This window comes from Chenopodium quinoa, unplaced genomic scaffold, assembly GCF_001683475.1.
Source record: "Chenopodium quinoa cultivar QQ74 unplaced genomic scaffold, ASM168347v1, whole genome shotgun sequence".
NCBI classification, from domain to species: Eukaryota; Viridiplantae; Streptophyta; class Magnoliopsida; order Caryophyllales; family Amaranthaceae; genus Chenopodium; species Chenopodium quinoa.
In genome coordinates, this window is record NW_018743391.1 from 1419111 (window position 1) to 1436117 (window position 17007).

The 17007-nt window shown below is 33.5% G+C and overlaps 1 protein-coding gene across 1 annotated transcript; it reads right to left on the minus strand.

Moving 5' to 3' along the window:
* Nucleotides 1-13589: 13589 nt before the first annotated feature.
* Nucleotides 13590-15859, minus strand: LOC110738537. Its single transcript, XM_021918941.1, has 2 exons — nt 15046-15859; nt 13590-14549 (listed from the first exon to the last, which is right to left on the minus strand). Exons 1-2 carry the CDS (start codon nt 15839-15841, stop codon nt 13777-13779), a joined length of 1569 nt encoding a protein of 522 aa, XP_021774633.1. The 5' UTR covers nt 15842-15859; the 3' UTR covers nt 13590-13776.
* Nucleotides 15860-17007: the final 1148 nt, after the last annotated feature.

Here is a 17007-nt window from a genome sequence, read left to right on the forward strand (position 1 = left end):
GTTTTGGTTAATTTAAGTAGTGTAGATCATCATTTTATTATATAGTTAATACGTAATTAGTTTTTCATATCTAGCACAATCAATATAAAATTATTGATCATTTATCTTTGTGATGGCATTAATTGAATAAAAGATTGTATGATTTGTATCTTTATAAGTTGATATTGACAAGAGTACTATATGTATTGCTATGGTTCATGTTTTGGTGTATCTTTGTTTATGTATACCTTATTTTATGCCACTTTGCCCATGTTCACATTTACTGAACTGAACTAAACTGAATTGAACTGAACTGATTGAAGCTGAACTGAGCTGAAATGAATATTTTATGAGAGAGGGAAATTGGGAGTTGAACTGAACTGATTGGAGATGCACTGAACTGAACTGAATTGAATTGATTAGAGATGAACTGAACTGAAATTAAGTAAACGTGAACGTGTCCTTAATTGATTTTTTTTTCTTTTGAAATAAACACTTAATCAAGTATTGACAAAAGTAAACAATAATAAATACAAACTACTATAAAATAAACAAATTAAAAAAAAAAAACTATGATAAATAAGATTTCTGCATGCACAAATTAAAGAAGGAAACAAGATCACCCAAAACAGGATCTTAAAAACATATCTTTATTTCAAATAAGGTGACGTATATCTTTAATTATTTCAAAAAATAAAAAATAATTAAAAAATGTTTACAACAAACTTTTAATTATATATCTTTATTTCAATTAAGGTGACGTATATATTTCTTCAAAAAAATAAATAAATAAGCGACGTATATATATCGATTAATTGATATTTACTTTTGATGCGTCAAGCAGTGGCGGAGCCACTATAGGAACATGGGGGACAACGGTCCCCCCATATTTAAAAAAAAAATAAAAAAATTATTTTTGTAAGCATTAACAGCTTCAGTAAATAACAATATATATATTATATGTGCAACTAGTACCATAAAGGCTGAATATGGTCTGGTGGTTGTTAGGCTTAGAATAGGGCTTGTTTCTTCCTTCATTTCTAGGATCAAGCCTTCACAAATACATATTTTTATTTAATTTTAATTCCTTTTTCCTCTTTTGAGATTTTTTTATTTCATTTTATAGTTTATACAAAGTGCTCCCATTTAACTTCTTTTTCTTGATTTTGGATTTTTCCCTTTTATTTACTTGTATTAGGATTTCGTTATATAGTGTATAATATATACTTCGTATATTTAAAGTACAGTATTATAAATCTTCAAACCTCTAACTACTCTCATTTAGCTATTTAATCAAGTACCGGCGTACTGCCTTGTTGATAATGATTACTAATGTGTTATTCGACTATATATGATCGTTTGATGAATACATATTTCCGTAATTTTTTCATCTCTTTAATTATGTGCGCTTAAATTCTATTTTATTATTTTTTTTTTAATTGTTTGGAACTAATTTTACTTTATAGATTACATTGTAATAATTTCAATAGTCAAACAAAGTTGTGTTTATTTTTTTCGAATGTAACCCAAATCTCTTTATATCTATTATCAATTTATTTAAATGCTTGTTATTTGATTAATTATATTTATTACATAACTTAAAACTGGGGTTTACCAACAAAAAATTATTTTTTTGGTTAATAATTTTCTTAATATATATGCAATGAATCTTTTAACCACTCCTCTTTTGTCATATAAGAATATTTGTCATATTTCATATGCGATTTTAATTACATATTAAGAAATTATGTTATCAAAAAAATTTGTCGATTTATTAAACATTTGAAATTTGTCCCCCCGGATTACAAATCCTGGCTCTGCCACTGGCGTCAAGCCTCGAAAAAAGGCTTAATTCTTCCAAAATCTCCAACCAAAATTTCCTTTATAAGGTTTTATATATGTCATCATTCTATCTTTTATTGCCTCTCAACTCTATTTTTTGTAGATTTGTTCATATGAACATTAAGATATACTTGTAATTCTTATTTTGTATGATCAAGTTTTCCCTTACCCTGACTGCAAATTTATATTATGTTAAATCTATACCAAGACGATCAAGCTAAGTCATAGTGCGTGGGTGAAACATATTTTCCCATCCAGGACGACATTTAACGTCTTTCATTTAATTGGTACGGAGTAGAATTCATAATCTAGAATCTTCTGTAAGAAGAAAACAAATACAGCAACTAACTTAATAACTAATTCCCTGAAAACAAGGAAATTCTGTTACTGCCCTGAGCTGAGCTGGCAATTCTGTTATGAGCTTGGTCTGAGCTGGCAATGCTGCCCGAGCTAAGGTTTGCTAACTGTGCATGCTGAGTATCTTCAATACCCCCCTTCAAGATGGGAGCTGATGAAATCACTCCCAACTTGGACAAAAGAAGCTGCAAATGAGAAGAAGGAACAATTTTGGTGAACAAGTCTGCAAGCTGTTCACCAGTAGGAAGATAGGCTAGTTTGATTAAACCTTCCAACACCTTGTCTCTAGTAAATGACAGTCAATTTCTATGTAACACCCCAATAATTCTCCCTTTTCCAAACCACTTACTTTAAATAAAAATAGAGGAGAATCATTGGCATGTTACCGCCACGTGTTAAAATGTTAAGGCTTTATCAAAGTATTGCAGCGGAAATCCAACTTAAATATTAAAATAATATAATTTAGAAAACCAATAAGTCAAAGCTTACAAATTGGAACCATAAAGGCCCTTATTAAAACCAAACCAATATTCAAAATCCCAAAACATAATTAAAATAGTAAAACATAAATAAGTTCAACACAAAGAACGAATACTCTCAATCACACCAATCCCTTGACAACGCGTATGTCAAATCCCCGAACTTCACATCATCAAGCTAACCTGTGCAATACTGCTCCCCAATAATACAAGTGTAATAATTGGATCATCACAGGGTCATTGAAAGGCGAAGGCCATGACCAAAAGAAAACACACAAAAGCACGCAATCAGCAAAGCTGAGTACATACAAGCTACAACGTACCAAACCTAGCATTCTCAACTAATTAAAGTAAATAAACATACAACACGAATTCATTAATCAAGACTCCACACTTAAACAATTCAATTGACTCAACATACTTTCTAACCAATTCTAAATACTCGACTCTTTATATTTAATTTAATTAATTTAGTTTGGAGTAAGCAATAGACGAGGTTGTCCAACCCACCAAATCATTTTGGTCCCAAATGACCATTTAAAATAAAAGTTTAGCGCGATGCAAGAATGGGCGCGACTCCATTCTCACAAAGTTAGTCTAGGATCTCATCTAACTTTCATTATAAAATAAAAATGTAAATACCAAAAGAGAAGAGGACATGTTGATCAAACAAGCCTCGGAAAGCCACGGGCTACCACCGTGTACCCCAACCCATAATTGTCAATACTCTAGAAGTGCACGCTTTCTAGAGTTTTATTGCTCATCCATGTTTCACTTTACGTGATTACAATTTTAATTAATAGCCAACTCAATAAAATAGACCATACATAAAAATCATACATCAATTTACTTTTAATCTTATTTAGGACAATGGTGATCACATCACAAATTGACCTTTAATTTCATTAAACTTCCAAATTATCCAAATTGTTGAACATAGTCAACCCACCTAGCCATTTCGGCTTAATCCACTTTTACTCAATATACTAGCAAGTCATGCTTGACTAATAAATAAAATAAAAAACAACCTTGTGGAATAATTAATAAATTCATTCCATTTAAACCATTCAATTCCAATCCTTTAATAATCCAAATGTGGTTAACAAACCAATCCAATAAAAATATGCTTATATCAACATTCCATACAAACAATTAATCCAATATAATTCAACATGTTTGCATCCATAATCCCATACAAATATTATTAATTCACCAAAACATGTCTCATAAACATACGCACATGAATTAATTAAATGTATAACCAAACAATTTTCATCCAAGAGTTCTCTAATCATGAAACTAAGTTCTTTTCTTTGGTATCTAAACATGATACTACTTACAACGAAGTAGACATGTACGTACCTCGTATAAACAATCCTTTGTGCCACTTTTAATCAATTAAAAGTCTCCTAGGGAATAATCACCTCCTAGAAAACAACCAATAATCACAAATTAACACTTTTAAACAAATTTCCAGCAATATAAATTTGATTAAAGCTCCTTAAAACTTCATCAAAAACATGTTTTTATGCTTAATTATGCATTAGAAATACAATAGGAACAAAAGCCCCAATTTAATTAGTCATAAGAATCCTAAAATCCCAATTTAAATAAATTGAAACCCTAGGTTTTAAAATTATAAAATCTGAAAATTATAACAATAATTATAATCTGAAATTATTAGTTTAAAACATCAAAAACATGATTTTGATACTAAAAATATAAACTTTATACTATAAAATCAAAACCCAAAACTAATTATATGAACATTAAGCAAAATTAAGAAAACAAAGGAAGAAGAAGGGGGGAAGGTGGTGCGGTGGCAGGCGCCGGCTGGGTGGTCGCCGGCGACCAGGTGGCGGCGGCAGGGGGGTGCGCCGGAGGTTGCTGGGCGGCAGCATCTTCTCACGTAGGAAGGAGGAGGAAAAGAAAAGAAAGAAAAGAAGGAAAGAAAGAAAGAAAAAAAAGAAAAGGGAAAGAAAAGAAAATAAAATAAAGGAAAAAGGAAATAAATAAAATAAAGGGAAAATAAAACAACTAACCTTTTGTGTGGGGAAAAATTTGGGGATGTATGGGGTATTTATAGGAGAGAGAGTGGTGTAGGGCAAGTTGTAAGATTGAGCCTCATAAAATTAATGGGCCAATCAAGTATGTAAAGTGAGATTGGCTTTGATTGTTTGGACATGAATTATAGAATGATGGTTCATAAAAATCATATTGTAATAAAAATAATTTTCCACCCAAAATAATTTGAAACTTTTGAAATTAAATTCCGGAAAAATACAAATAAATATTATAAATAAAAAATAATTTCATTTATAATATACTTAAAAATACGGGGGATTACATTCTATGTGTTTGGTCCTCTCATGGAAGACAGGATTTTTAGAAATATGTATAGCAGACTGGTTGTAATAGAACAAGGTGACAGGCTTCAAATTGATTACTCCCAACTCTTCCAGCAACCTTACTAACCAAGTAACTTCTGAAGCTGCAGAAGCCATAACTCGATACTCAGCTTCTGCTGATGATTTAGAAACCAAGCTTTGCTTTTTAGACTTCTAGGCAATAGGAGAATCTCCTAACATCAATACATAACCTGTGACAAATCTTCTAGTATCAGCACAGCTAGCCCAATCAGAATCAGTGAAAGCCTGCAGAAATAATTGGTCTGCAACCTTAAGAAGAATGCCTTGACCTTCAGTGTTAGCAATATAACTAAAAATATGAATTAGAGCCTGTAAATGATTAGTCCTTGGCTTCTGCATGAATTGACTCAAGGATTGTACTGCAAATGACAAGTCAGGCCTAGTATGAGTCAAGAAATTCAGTCTTCCAACAAGTGACCTGTATATTTCTGGATCAGGTATTAAATCACCCTCTAACAATTGAAGCTTGAGATGTAAGGGCAAAGGAGTAACTGCTCTTGGACTTAGAGTAAAATTACAGTCATGTAACAACTCTTTAGTAAACTTCTTCTAGCTAAGAATGATGCCATCTGCAGAATAACCAACCTCAATGCCCAAGAAATAACTCAGTTTTCCCAAATCCTTAATACTGAACTGCTGATCAAGAGTAGACTTGACTAAATCCATAGACAATTCATCAGTTCCAATTAAGATGATGTCATTCACATACACAACAACAAACAAATCTGGTTTCCAGCACCCTTGATTAACAGACTATAGTCATTTTTGGATTGAATAAATCCCAGTCCTAATAAAGAATGAACCAGCTTCTCAAACCATTGTCTAGAGGCCTGTTTGAGTCCATAAATGGATCTCTTGAGCCTGCAAACCTTGTTGTTTGGATTTGAAATTCCTTTAGGATCGGAACTTTCATATAGACAACTTCCTTCAAATCACCATGCAAAAATGCATTGTTCACATCCAGTTGATATAATGGCCAGTGTTTGCAAGCTGCAATAGCAAGTAAGCATCTCACTGTGTTCATCTTGACTATAGGGCTAAAGGTCTCTTCATAATCAACACCATACTTTTGTGTGAAGCCCTTAGCCACTAATATTTCTTTGCACCTTTCCAGATCTCCATTTTCTTTGAGTTTAACCTTATAAACCCATTTGCAGCCTATAGGCTTCTTACCCTTAGGTAAGTCAACCAATTCCCAAGTTTCATTGCTAAGAAGAGCATTGATCTCTTTATCCATTGCCTCAACCCATAAAGGATCAAGAGAGGCTTGAGCATAGGTATATGGTTCTTGAATATCACAAGTTTTGGCCAAAAAACACTTGTGTTCAAAAGGATATTCATCAAAGGAAACCAAATTACACCAGGAAGTATCAGGATCAGTAGAACAGGCAGAATGACATTGATAAATGTCATATTTAGAAGGAAATTTGTGAGGTCTGGAAGATTTTCTGACTTCGGGTAGAATTATAGGAGAAGAAGAATAAGAAGAAGGAGAAGTAGGAGCAGAAGAAATGGGATAGGGAAGTTGAGAAGAATGTGATGAAGAATCAGAACCAGAAGTAAAATCAGAAGAAACAAAACTAGAAGAATTTGTGTTTGGAGAATAAGTATGTGTAATATCAGAAGAAGTATTGAGATGGATATCATGAACATGGAAAATAGTATTTGAAGTATTGAGATGGATATCATGAACATGGAAATTCTGTTACTGTCCTGAGCTGAGATGACAATTCTGTTATGAGCTTGGTCTGAGCTGGCAATGCTGCCCGAGCTGAGGTTTGCTGACTGTGCATGCTGAGTATCTTCAATACACATGATGTGTCTATTTTATATAGTATTTCACCCCCGTCCCTTGGTTATAATTAGTAGTGTTTTTGGCTCTTTAGAGCCACTTTTATTACTAATTGGGGTTTTCTAGTGTTTTCGTAGATTTGGTTGACTTTTGCAGGGATTTATGCTTTTGGAGTATTTTCCCGAGATATTTTGGAGCAATCACGAGCATTGGAGAAACACGACCAGATTTTATAGCCCAGGGCCGGTTAGAGCCATCGAACCGGTGATTAAGGGCTCGGTTTAGGTGATATCGGGGCATTTGGACCGACTATTAAAGAACCAAAGAGGAAACCCAGATTGGCCCGAAGAATTGAAGCCCAATCGTAGTCCAAATAGTGGCCCAAGAGAGCCGCCCGGCCAAAAAGGCTGGCGCCCGGAGGCGCGCTCGGCCGGGCGGGAGAAGAAAAGGTCGGCGCCCGGCCAAAAAGGCTGGCGCCCGAAGGAGCGCCCAATCGGGCGGTGCCTCGCCTGATCGGGCGCGTGTATTTATTAGGAGATGTTTAACGTAGTTTTAATTTGTTTTAATTTAGGATTTTGTACGGAGTATAAATACTCCTCCGTAATACGATTTTAGTATCTCTATCTCTTCTTCTTCTCCTTAGACTTTCTTTACTCTCTTAATTATTCTCTTAGAATTCTTTCTCTAAACTTTTGCCCTTAATTCTTCCATTAATTCTAGATTACTTTTTGGTAACAATTTCTTCCCCTTTAATTTCAGTTATTTTATTTACTCCCTTGATTATGCTTTTATTTATTTATTTGATTAGTTTAGTCATGATGATTTGTGAGTAGTTTTATTTCTAGGGATTATGGGGATCTAATAAATAATATGAAGGGGTAAATTATTGTTGTTGATTATCAATGCTAGATTAATTTCCTATTGATTGATTTATTGCTCTGTGACTAGATTAGGCCTATCTTTTATGCATGAGTTTGACAATATTGATTTAAGAATCGAGAGATGAGAATTAATGTTTAGGTCTAGTTTCAATAGGCAAGTTAATTTATAAATGGTTAAGTCAAGATTCGAGAGATGAGATTTAATACCGGTAAATTAATTGTGTGATTGTAATACGTAGCGAGAGCCCTTTACAATCTGGTTAATTGATGCATTGATGAGTGACTATTATTGATTATTGGTATTGCATGATAATTTCCTATAGAATTGTTTTAATGTTTTACAATTGCAGCTTGTAAAAGTATAACAATATTAAATTGATGAATCGAGCAGATGTTAATTTGATATTAAAGGCTATTTTCAATAAGAACTTAGATCTAGTAAATTGCGAGAGCCTGTTAATCATGTTATTTATGCAATGTCAATGATTGATTACTATGTTTTACCCTGGAGTATTATTTATTGGTGAACCTATGCCCTAGATCCTTTTATATATTGTTTTCTCCCTATTCCTATTCTTTGTAGTTTAGTTTCATACTCAAATATAAATATTGGTTACTTAGATAATTTAGATTATAATAATTAATTAGGAGTAAAAAGACTTGTTTCCCTGTGGAGATCGACCCTACTTCCCTATCTACTTTAGTTAGAGGATTTAGGTATTTACTTTTGATTAGGGGATACGACTTTACCCTGTCAAAATTTGGCGCCGTTGCCGGGAAAACTGTTTTATTTTTATTTCTAATTATTATTAGAGTCTAGATTATTTTGTTTTATTTTTTTAATTTTATTTTATTTATTTTATTTTATTTATTTTTTATTTTTTTTTATGAGTTGAAAATATCCATGCTTATGTCACTACAAGAATTATATAATTTTTATGCAGCACCTAACTACTGTAGTTGTCAACGTCTTTGTCATGAAAATCCTGAATGCCCTTATAGTGAGTTTTTTGTGCGTGCTCCGGATGATTTTAGAGTCTTTCCATATACATATGATCATATTCGGAAACGATTAGTTGCTAATGAAAGTTATTGGAAGGCTCTTGATGAAAAAGTCTATGGACATTATAATAATATGAATGTTATTGAGGATGAAGAATCATCGGTTATAGAATTTGTGGTTGAAAAATCATTGGTTGACGAATCGGTGATTGAAAAATCATTAGTTGTAGAAACGGTGGTTGATAATTCCTTTGTTGATGATAAGGTTTTTTGTTAGGGTAAAATTTTAAAGTCATTATTGGATGATAAAGACAATGACTACCTCCATGTTCGTTCTATTAATTCTAAATTTTTAGCGGAGGAAGTAGAAGGTTGTGGTGTATTTTCATCTCCCTCTTTTGATTTTTCTTTCTACCTTGAGTTCTGTTTATGTGCTCCTAACTTTTTCTTTGTAGGGATAAATAATGTGCTTGCTATTAAGCCCTATATAGTGCTTAATGAAATGTTTGCAGGAGCGTTTGGTAAGTTACTCAAGGCATTGAATTCTTTCGATTGAGAGAAGGAGTATGGTCGAGCGGGACCTTGATAAACTAGCGCTTTGCGGGAGGCAACCCGTATTTTGTTGCTTTTTATTTAGTTTTTTTTATTTGTTTGTGTGTTTTCTTTTTGTTTTGTTTTAGAGAGGTAGAGGAGAGTATATCTTATATTTGTGGGAGTGTGATTTTGTGCAGAGATACTAGAAAAGTTGAGAAAAGATCGAAGGGCTAAAGGAATCCCGGGGCAATTAGCAGCAGCAAGCTTCCCCGTCAAATCAGTAGCACGGGCCCGATCAGGCAGAGCTCGCCCGATCGGGCGCGCGTACGCGTCAGCAAACTACGTCAACTTTGACAGGCCATAACTGTTGCGTTTCTTATTCGATTTTTGCGTGTGACCTGTCGTTGGAAAGCTCTTCAAGTCTAGTCTCCAATTCAATTGGAATCACTGTATTATCATTTATACATCAAAAGTTATGATCAGAATAGTGCACCTGACTCAAATTTGAACTTTTTTCCCACTAACACTTTGTTTCTTTCTTGCCCAATTTTGTTCCAAAGAGATGCATTGCAATCCTCGAGGCTTTGGTGACATTGATGCGGTGATGATGAAGAGTATTCACCTTGACTACTAGCTTCCCTTTAAGACAATGAGGACATTGTCTGATTTAGCTTGGGGGGAGGTTCTCGTGTTCGTATGGTACATCTTTCACTCTCTCTCTTCTCTTTCGTAGATTTTCGTAGATTTTATTAGTATAGATTTTATTACTTTCTTAGGTTAGTTTTGTTCCAATGAATTATAAATTATGCTTCCCTATGCCCCTTACTTGAGAAAATTGTTTTGATTCTTGGTATTTGATGATAGGCATTGTGGATTAGTTGAACATGATTTGATGTTTGATTGCCTGAAACTTTAACATGTGTCAATTTTGTCCAACTACTTGTGAATATAGTGCTTGACTAGTTGATTTGGTAAGGAATGTGTGATAGTTCCATAATTCCTGGTATGTCAATGAATTTGAGTATTGGTTTGCAATTATTAGTAATATTTATATGATTCATTATTATGCACATTGTGGAGGACGAAGACATTTGTTCTTTTAGGTAGCCTCCAGATGATTGTAGATACATTTGTTCCCTTCTTGCTACCCATGTTGTTGCCTTGACTTTTTGTTGTTTGTTAGCCACATTACAAGCCTATTTTGCCCCATTGGTTACTAGTCCCAAGCTTGGCTTGGGGGAACTATTAGTGAGTGAGGTGAGAGAGTTTGTAGTGTGATTATTATTTGCACAACTTGGGTGGGACTTTGAGAAGTTGTTTTGTTGTTATTCATGTTTATTTTTGATGCGTTTGAGAGTTATATTTTCTTGAAAAAAATAAAGCATGATATTATGAAAAAAAAAGTTCAAAGAAAAAAATATGAAAAATAAGTGAACTTCGAAAAGGAAAAAATGTTCAAGTGTTCTAGTTGGAGGTTGATCAAAAGAAAAAAAATAGAGCCTCAATGGAAAAAAATTCAAGTTTTGAAAATAAAGTTTGTTTATTCACTCTACTTCTTCATTATTATATTTTATGAGTGAAATTGTAAGAGTTGGGTCTATTTATTATGATTGGAGTATATTTGGTTGATGTTAGAGTTGGTTATGTAGGAGATGTATGATCACTATTTATTTTGATCATGGGCTTTATTAGGATTTGCTCCCTTAAGCATAGCTTTACTCTCACTTGTTCCCAAATGATTCCTACCCTTTACCCTAGCCTTACATTACAAGCTTTAAAGACCTTCTGACCTTTGTGCATAGAGTTGTATGAATGTGAAAGTGTTGTTTATCAATGCAAGTTATGATTTGACATATTTCGAGTCGACTAGTAGTATCGAGCGTATATTGTTTTTATACACACGAGAGTGTGAGTTGGGAGGGCATTGTTCACATAAAGGGGTTGGATGGAGAGTGATCGACTACATCTTTTACTCGCCATGAAAATGAGAGTTGAGTGCGTGAGCACTAGTCTTGAATTCTATATGCTCTTGTGGTTTGCTCTGTTTGGCAATTGTTAGGGAAGATTGGTAATTAGATGGATTTGATTGGTTGACTCTGAAGCATGTTTATTTGATTTATCATGAATCGTTTGTGCTTGATTTTTACTTTTTGGGGTGAATTATATTTATTGATTCATTGATGAGATCTTTGCTTAGGGACAAGCAAAGGTTTGGCTTGGGGGAGTTTGATGTGTCTATTTTATATAGTATTTCACCCCCGTCCCTTGGTTATAATTAATAGTGTTTTTGGCTCTTTAGAGCCACTTTTATTACTAATTGGGGTTTTCTAGTGTTTTCGTAGATTTGGTTGACTTTTGCAGGGATTTATGCTTTTGGAGTATTTTCCCAAGATATTTTGGAGCAATCACGAGCATTGGAGAAACACGACCAGATTTTATAGCCCAGGGCCGGTTAGAGCCATCGAACCGGTGATTAAGGGCTCGGTATAGGTGATATCGGGGCATTTGGACCGACTACTCAAGACCCAAAGAGGAAACCCAGATTGGCCCGAAGAATTGAAGCCCAATCGTAGTCCAAATAGTGGCCCAAGAGAGCCGCCCGGCCGAAAAGGCTGGCACCCGGAGGCGCGCCCGGCCGGGCGAGAGAAGCAAAGGCTGGCGCCCGAAGGCGCGCCCGATCGGGCGGTGCCTCGCCCGATCGGGTGCGTGTATTTCTTAGGAGATGTTTAACGTAGTTTTAATTTGTTTTAATTTAGGATTTTGTACGGAGTATAAATACTCCTTCGTAATACGATTTTAGTATCTCTATCTCTTCTTCTTCTCCTTAGACTTTCTTTACTCTCTTAATTATTCTCTTAGAATTCTTTCTCTAAACTTTTTTCCTTAATTCTTCCATTAATTCCAGATTACTTTTTGGTAACAATTTCTTCCCCTTTAATTTCAGTTATTTTATTTACTCCCTTGATTATGCTTTTATCTATTTATTTGATTAGTTTAGTCATGATGATTTGTGAGTAGTTTTATTTCTAGGGGAATAAATAATATGAAGGGGTAAATTATTGTTGTTGATTATCAATGCTAGATTAATTTCCTATTGATTGATTTAATGCTCTGTGACTAGATTAGGCCTATCTTTTATGCATGAGTTTGACAATATTGATTCAAGAATCGAGAGATGAGAATTAATGTTTAGGTCTAGTTTCAATAGGCAAGTTAATTTATAAATGGTTAAGTCAAGATTCGAGAGATGAGATTTAATACCGGTAAATTAATTGTGTGATTATAATACGTAGCGAGAGCCCTTTACAATCTGGTTAATTGATGCATTGATGAGTGACTATTATTGATTATTGGTATTGCATGATAATTTCCTATTGAATTGTTTTAATGTTTTACAATTGCGGCTTGTAAAAGTATAGCAATATTAAATTGATGAATCGAGTAGATGTTAATTTGATATTAAAGGCTATTTTCAATAAGAACTTAGATCTAGTAAATTGCAAGAGCCTGTTAATCATGTTATTTATGCAATGTCAATGATTGATTACTATGTTTTACCCTAGAGTATTATTTATTGGTGAACCTATGCCCTAAATCCTTTTATATATTGTTTTCTCCCTATTCCTATTCTTTGTAGTTTAGTTTCATACTCAAACATAAATATTGGTTACTTAGATAATTTAGATTATAATAATTAATTAGGAGTAAAAAGATTTGTTTCCCTGTGGAGATCGACCCTACTTCCCTATCTAGTTTAGTTAGAGGATTTAGGTATTTACTTTTGATTAGGGGATACGACTTTACCCTGTCAACACACAAACATGTCAACTTTGTGTGTATCATAATTGTTGTATATCCATTATAATTGCGGATTATAATTGACATGTTTTAAGTCTTTTTATATGATTTGTTTATCACCTCGATCTAAGAACTCATCGTGGATGACATGCATTATCTTGAGAAATAAATTGTTGATTAATGCTTTTAATTGTCAAGATCTACAAACAACATACATAGTCATCTTTGTTTAAGTTGAAATCTTCAATTTGATCAAGTAGAGTTACAATCCAGCAGATTCTTTTATAAATATAAGAAAAAAATTTATGAGTACTATATATGAGATCTTGTTAGATTTATCATTTTTTTTAAGAAACATTACATGTAATGCATATAATAGTTAAAGATGCATATTGATGTTTAAATATGTGTGCATTAAAATTGCGAAAAAATACACAAAAGACAATTAAAAAGGATTAGAAGAGTCATCAAGGTAAAACTTAAAAATAGTGTTTCATTATACTTGTATAGCCATCTTACAATGCAAATTGAAGATTCTTATTACAAATAATACAAAAATACATATAAAAAATTGAATAATCTTTAAGGCTTTCAACCTTGTGTATAAATTTTATTGATTTGTATAAGTAAATAAAAGTTTTACTTATAAATATTCATGAAATGAATACATTTTAAGTTAATAATTACCTCTTGCAAACTACACCACGCCCATTCATCCCACTAGCACAATTCATGCTAGCAAGATCCATGGTCTCCAATGAAGTCTCTTCTTGACTACCAACGAACCTCGAAGCCAAACAATCCGTGGCAAAAATGCTACTACTTGCGAACTCTCTTTCGCCTCCCATAACCGGCATGGATGCTCTCATATTCACTCGGCTCACATAATCATCCCTATAAGTTTTTCCTAGAACACCATCAACCTTTCCGGTCAAAGAGTAAAACTTAAACCCGAGATCAAGATGAGCAAACCGATCCTCGTTAGTAATTCCATAGTTGTGTACCCTAGACTCTTCATCGGTAATAGGTACAACCTTAGCCGTGATCTTGAGTTTACCTTGGATTTCGACGACAATGTCATTTGTTTCACTTGCCCTAGTTATTGTAACTTGTGGCATAGAAGTGGATGACCATTGAGACCCTAGGGTTTCTTCTAGGAATATTTGTTCTCCATCAAAGTCTAATGAAAGGCGGTCAATGGCATCGTCCCATGTAGAGGTTTTCCTTGCACCTAAGAAGAGACGGTGGTTATCAAACATGATTCCAATGGATTGAACCCAAGTAAAATCGCGACCCATGTTTTCATTTCTTTTTCCTATGAAGTGTGCGTTGATGTGGAGGTTGGGGTCGCTCACAAGGCAAAATTGTTGATCCTTCTTGCCGTGGAAGTAGAAGGTGATACCATCTCCTCCTATGAATCGAGGGTCTTGACATACTGCTCCTGGATAATCACAATCTATAACATAGAAAACCAAAGAATTAGTGGCCATTCTAATTAAACTTGAATTCTCAATTGAAAACTAATTTAATATTTGATATTTGATACTAATTAAGGACAATAGTAATGTATGTAACATTATATATGAGTTTTAATTTAAAATTTTGTGTTAATTGTGCCAATATGTATTTACCAAATTACTACAAGCAATACTATCTTCATTTTACTAAAAATAAATTGTCATTTTTTTCACAGTTTTTAATGCACATTAACCTTGATGATTTATAATATATATTATAAATTACGAAGTATGTATCACTGAAAATTAAAACATTTTGATATTTTACTTTTACACCGATGATACACTTCAAAAGAAGGACCTAGTGTGATAAAAATTCGTAGTTTGTAAGAGTGACAATATTTACTCAAAGATTAAAATGTTATCGCAAAAGGCTAGGTACGTAAAGTTAAGTGTAACAATTTTAGTAAAATGTATATAAAAAGTAAGACTTACTACAAACGGGCTTGCAAGTGACACAATCAACTTGACATGAAGTAGGGCAGTTAGCTGGGCAGACATGTACTTGATTATAACATTGTCCATAGTTCTTGTTTCTACACTTAGCTCTCTTTCTAGAGTCGACATTAGAAGTAGGAAGAGATGAAGGTGTTGAAGGAGTAGTTGGAGTATTAGGGGTAGAAGGAGATGGTTTTGTTGGAGTTGATGGTTTTGGAGTAGGTGGGGTTGATGGCTTAGGAGATGGTGTTGAAGGTGTTGGGTAATAGTTTGATGGGGTAGATGATGAATTGTGAGAGGACGAATGATGAGAGTTTTGTGGTGATCCTCCTGATGATGAGGGGGAGGAAGAAGATGAAGAGGATCCTCCGGCAGCTGATGAGGCAGCAGAGGAAGCTGATGAAGAGGCAGATGAAGCAGCAGAGGAAGCTGATGAAGAGGCTGATGATGATGCAGCGGCGGCAGCAGCAGCAGCTGCAGCCGAAGATGCAGATGATGATGAGGATGAGGATGAAGATGATGAAGAAGATGATGATCCAGAAGATGATCTATGCTCATCACTTGATGGAGTAGAAGAACAAATAGGCTTGCAAGATGCACAATCAACTTCACAACTATCAGGACAAAATTTAGGGCAAACATGCTCTAGGTTATAGCACATCTTGTACTCTTTTTTGTTACATGATGCTCTTGAAGGATTTTTAGCAATTCCTGGAGGAGTACTTGCTGCCTCTACCGCGATGGCCAACACCAAAACTAAGCACCCGAGATAAAAGATCTTGGATGGAGCCATTGCTATAGTATGGGAGGGTTGAATTTGTTGAGTTATATCCAAATACTAAACAAAACAAGTGCTTTTATAGATGTATACGGCCGTGAATGTTGCATGACTTAATTAATACAAGTAGTATATTCCTATGATATCGGGTCAAATATAACATAGAGTATTTGAAGCTAAGTCAAAAGCTTTACACATGCATCTATCTAACAATACGCATTAAGAATGGTTTATTATGATTTAGCTTGTATGTATCTAAAGTGCAAGCAATTAAATAAATTAAAAGGGACTTTCATTGTTAACTATCCTGCCATAATATGTTTTTTTTTTAAAAAAAATAAATATATATCTATATATTGGAATCACTTTCAATTAAAGAAACAAATTAGCTATTTCTTTAATTTGACATGTATTAAAAACTTACTTTACGATAATAACACTTCAATCGAAATGGTGCTTATTTATGATTGAATTAAATTAGTTATCATACAAAGAATTTATTTAGAAAAAAAAAGGTATATGTACTTTCGTAATGTATTTAAAAGTGTATATTGAGTGCAGTAGTCTGTATCTTCATATATACTTGAGAAAAATCAGTAATGTGGCATCAAACTAAATAATATCTTATCTCTTGACTTCAAATACTACCTCCATGTCTTAATACACATATCATTTTATTTACAAACTAATTCTGTAAGATAAGATAATTCTCCTTGGAGGCTTCTATTCAGCAATATTAGTATATAATCTATATATGCATCGCATATTTGCATACTAGGATTTATACACAATACCCTAATATATTACAAGGCTAATGTGTACAAATAATATATACATATTATTATGTCTGACAAATTCAATTTAGCACACAACATTGTCACACTTGTAATTTTTTATAATAAGGTAAGAAAAATAGTCATTAAGAAGCCCTATTTACAAAGGAAATGGAATAAAGAGAGATAAAGTATTATAAAGTGATAACATTGAATTGATTCCCACTATTGGGTAATGAAGTAATCTCAACAATATTCTTCCAAAAAAAAAAAGTAATCACAACAATAGAAAAAAGAAGAGAAAAAAAAAAGTATATATATATGGTGAAATTCAAACTCTAATAAAGAATATGTTGTATGCATTACTAGCTTGTATTAAGACATGTGACATCGTTTCCCACCTCATAT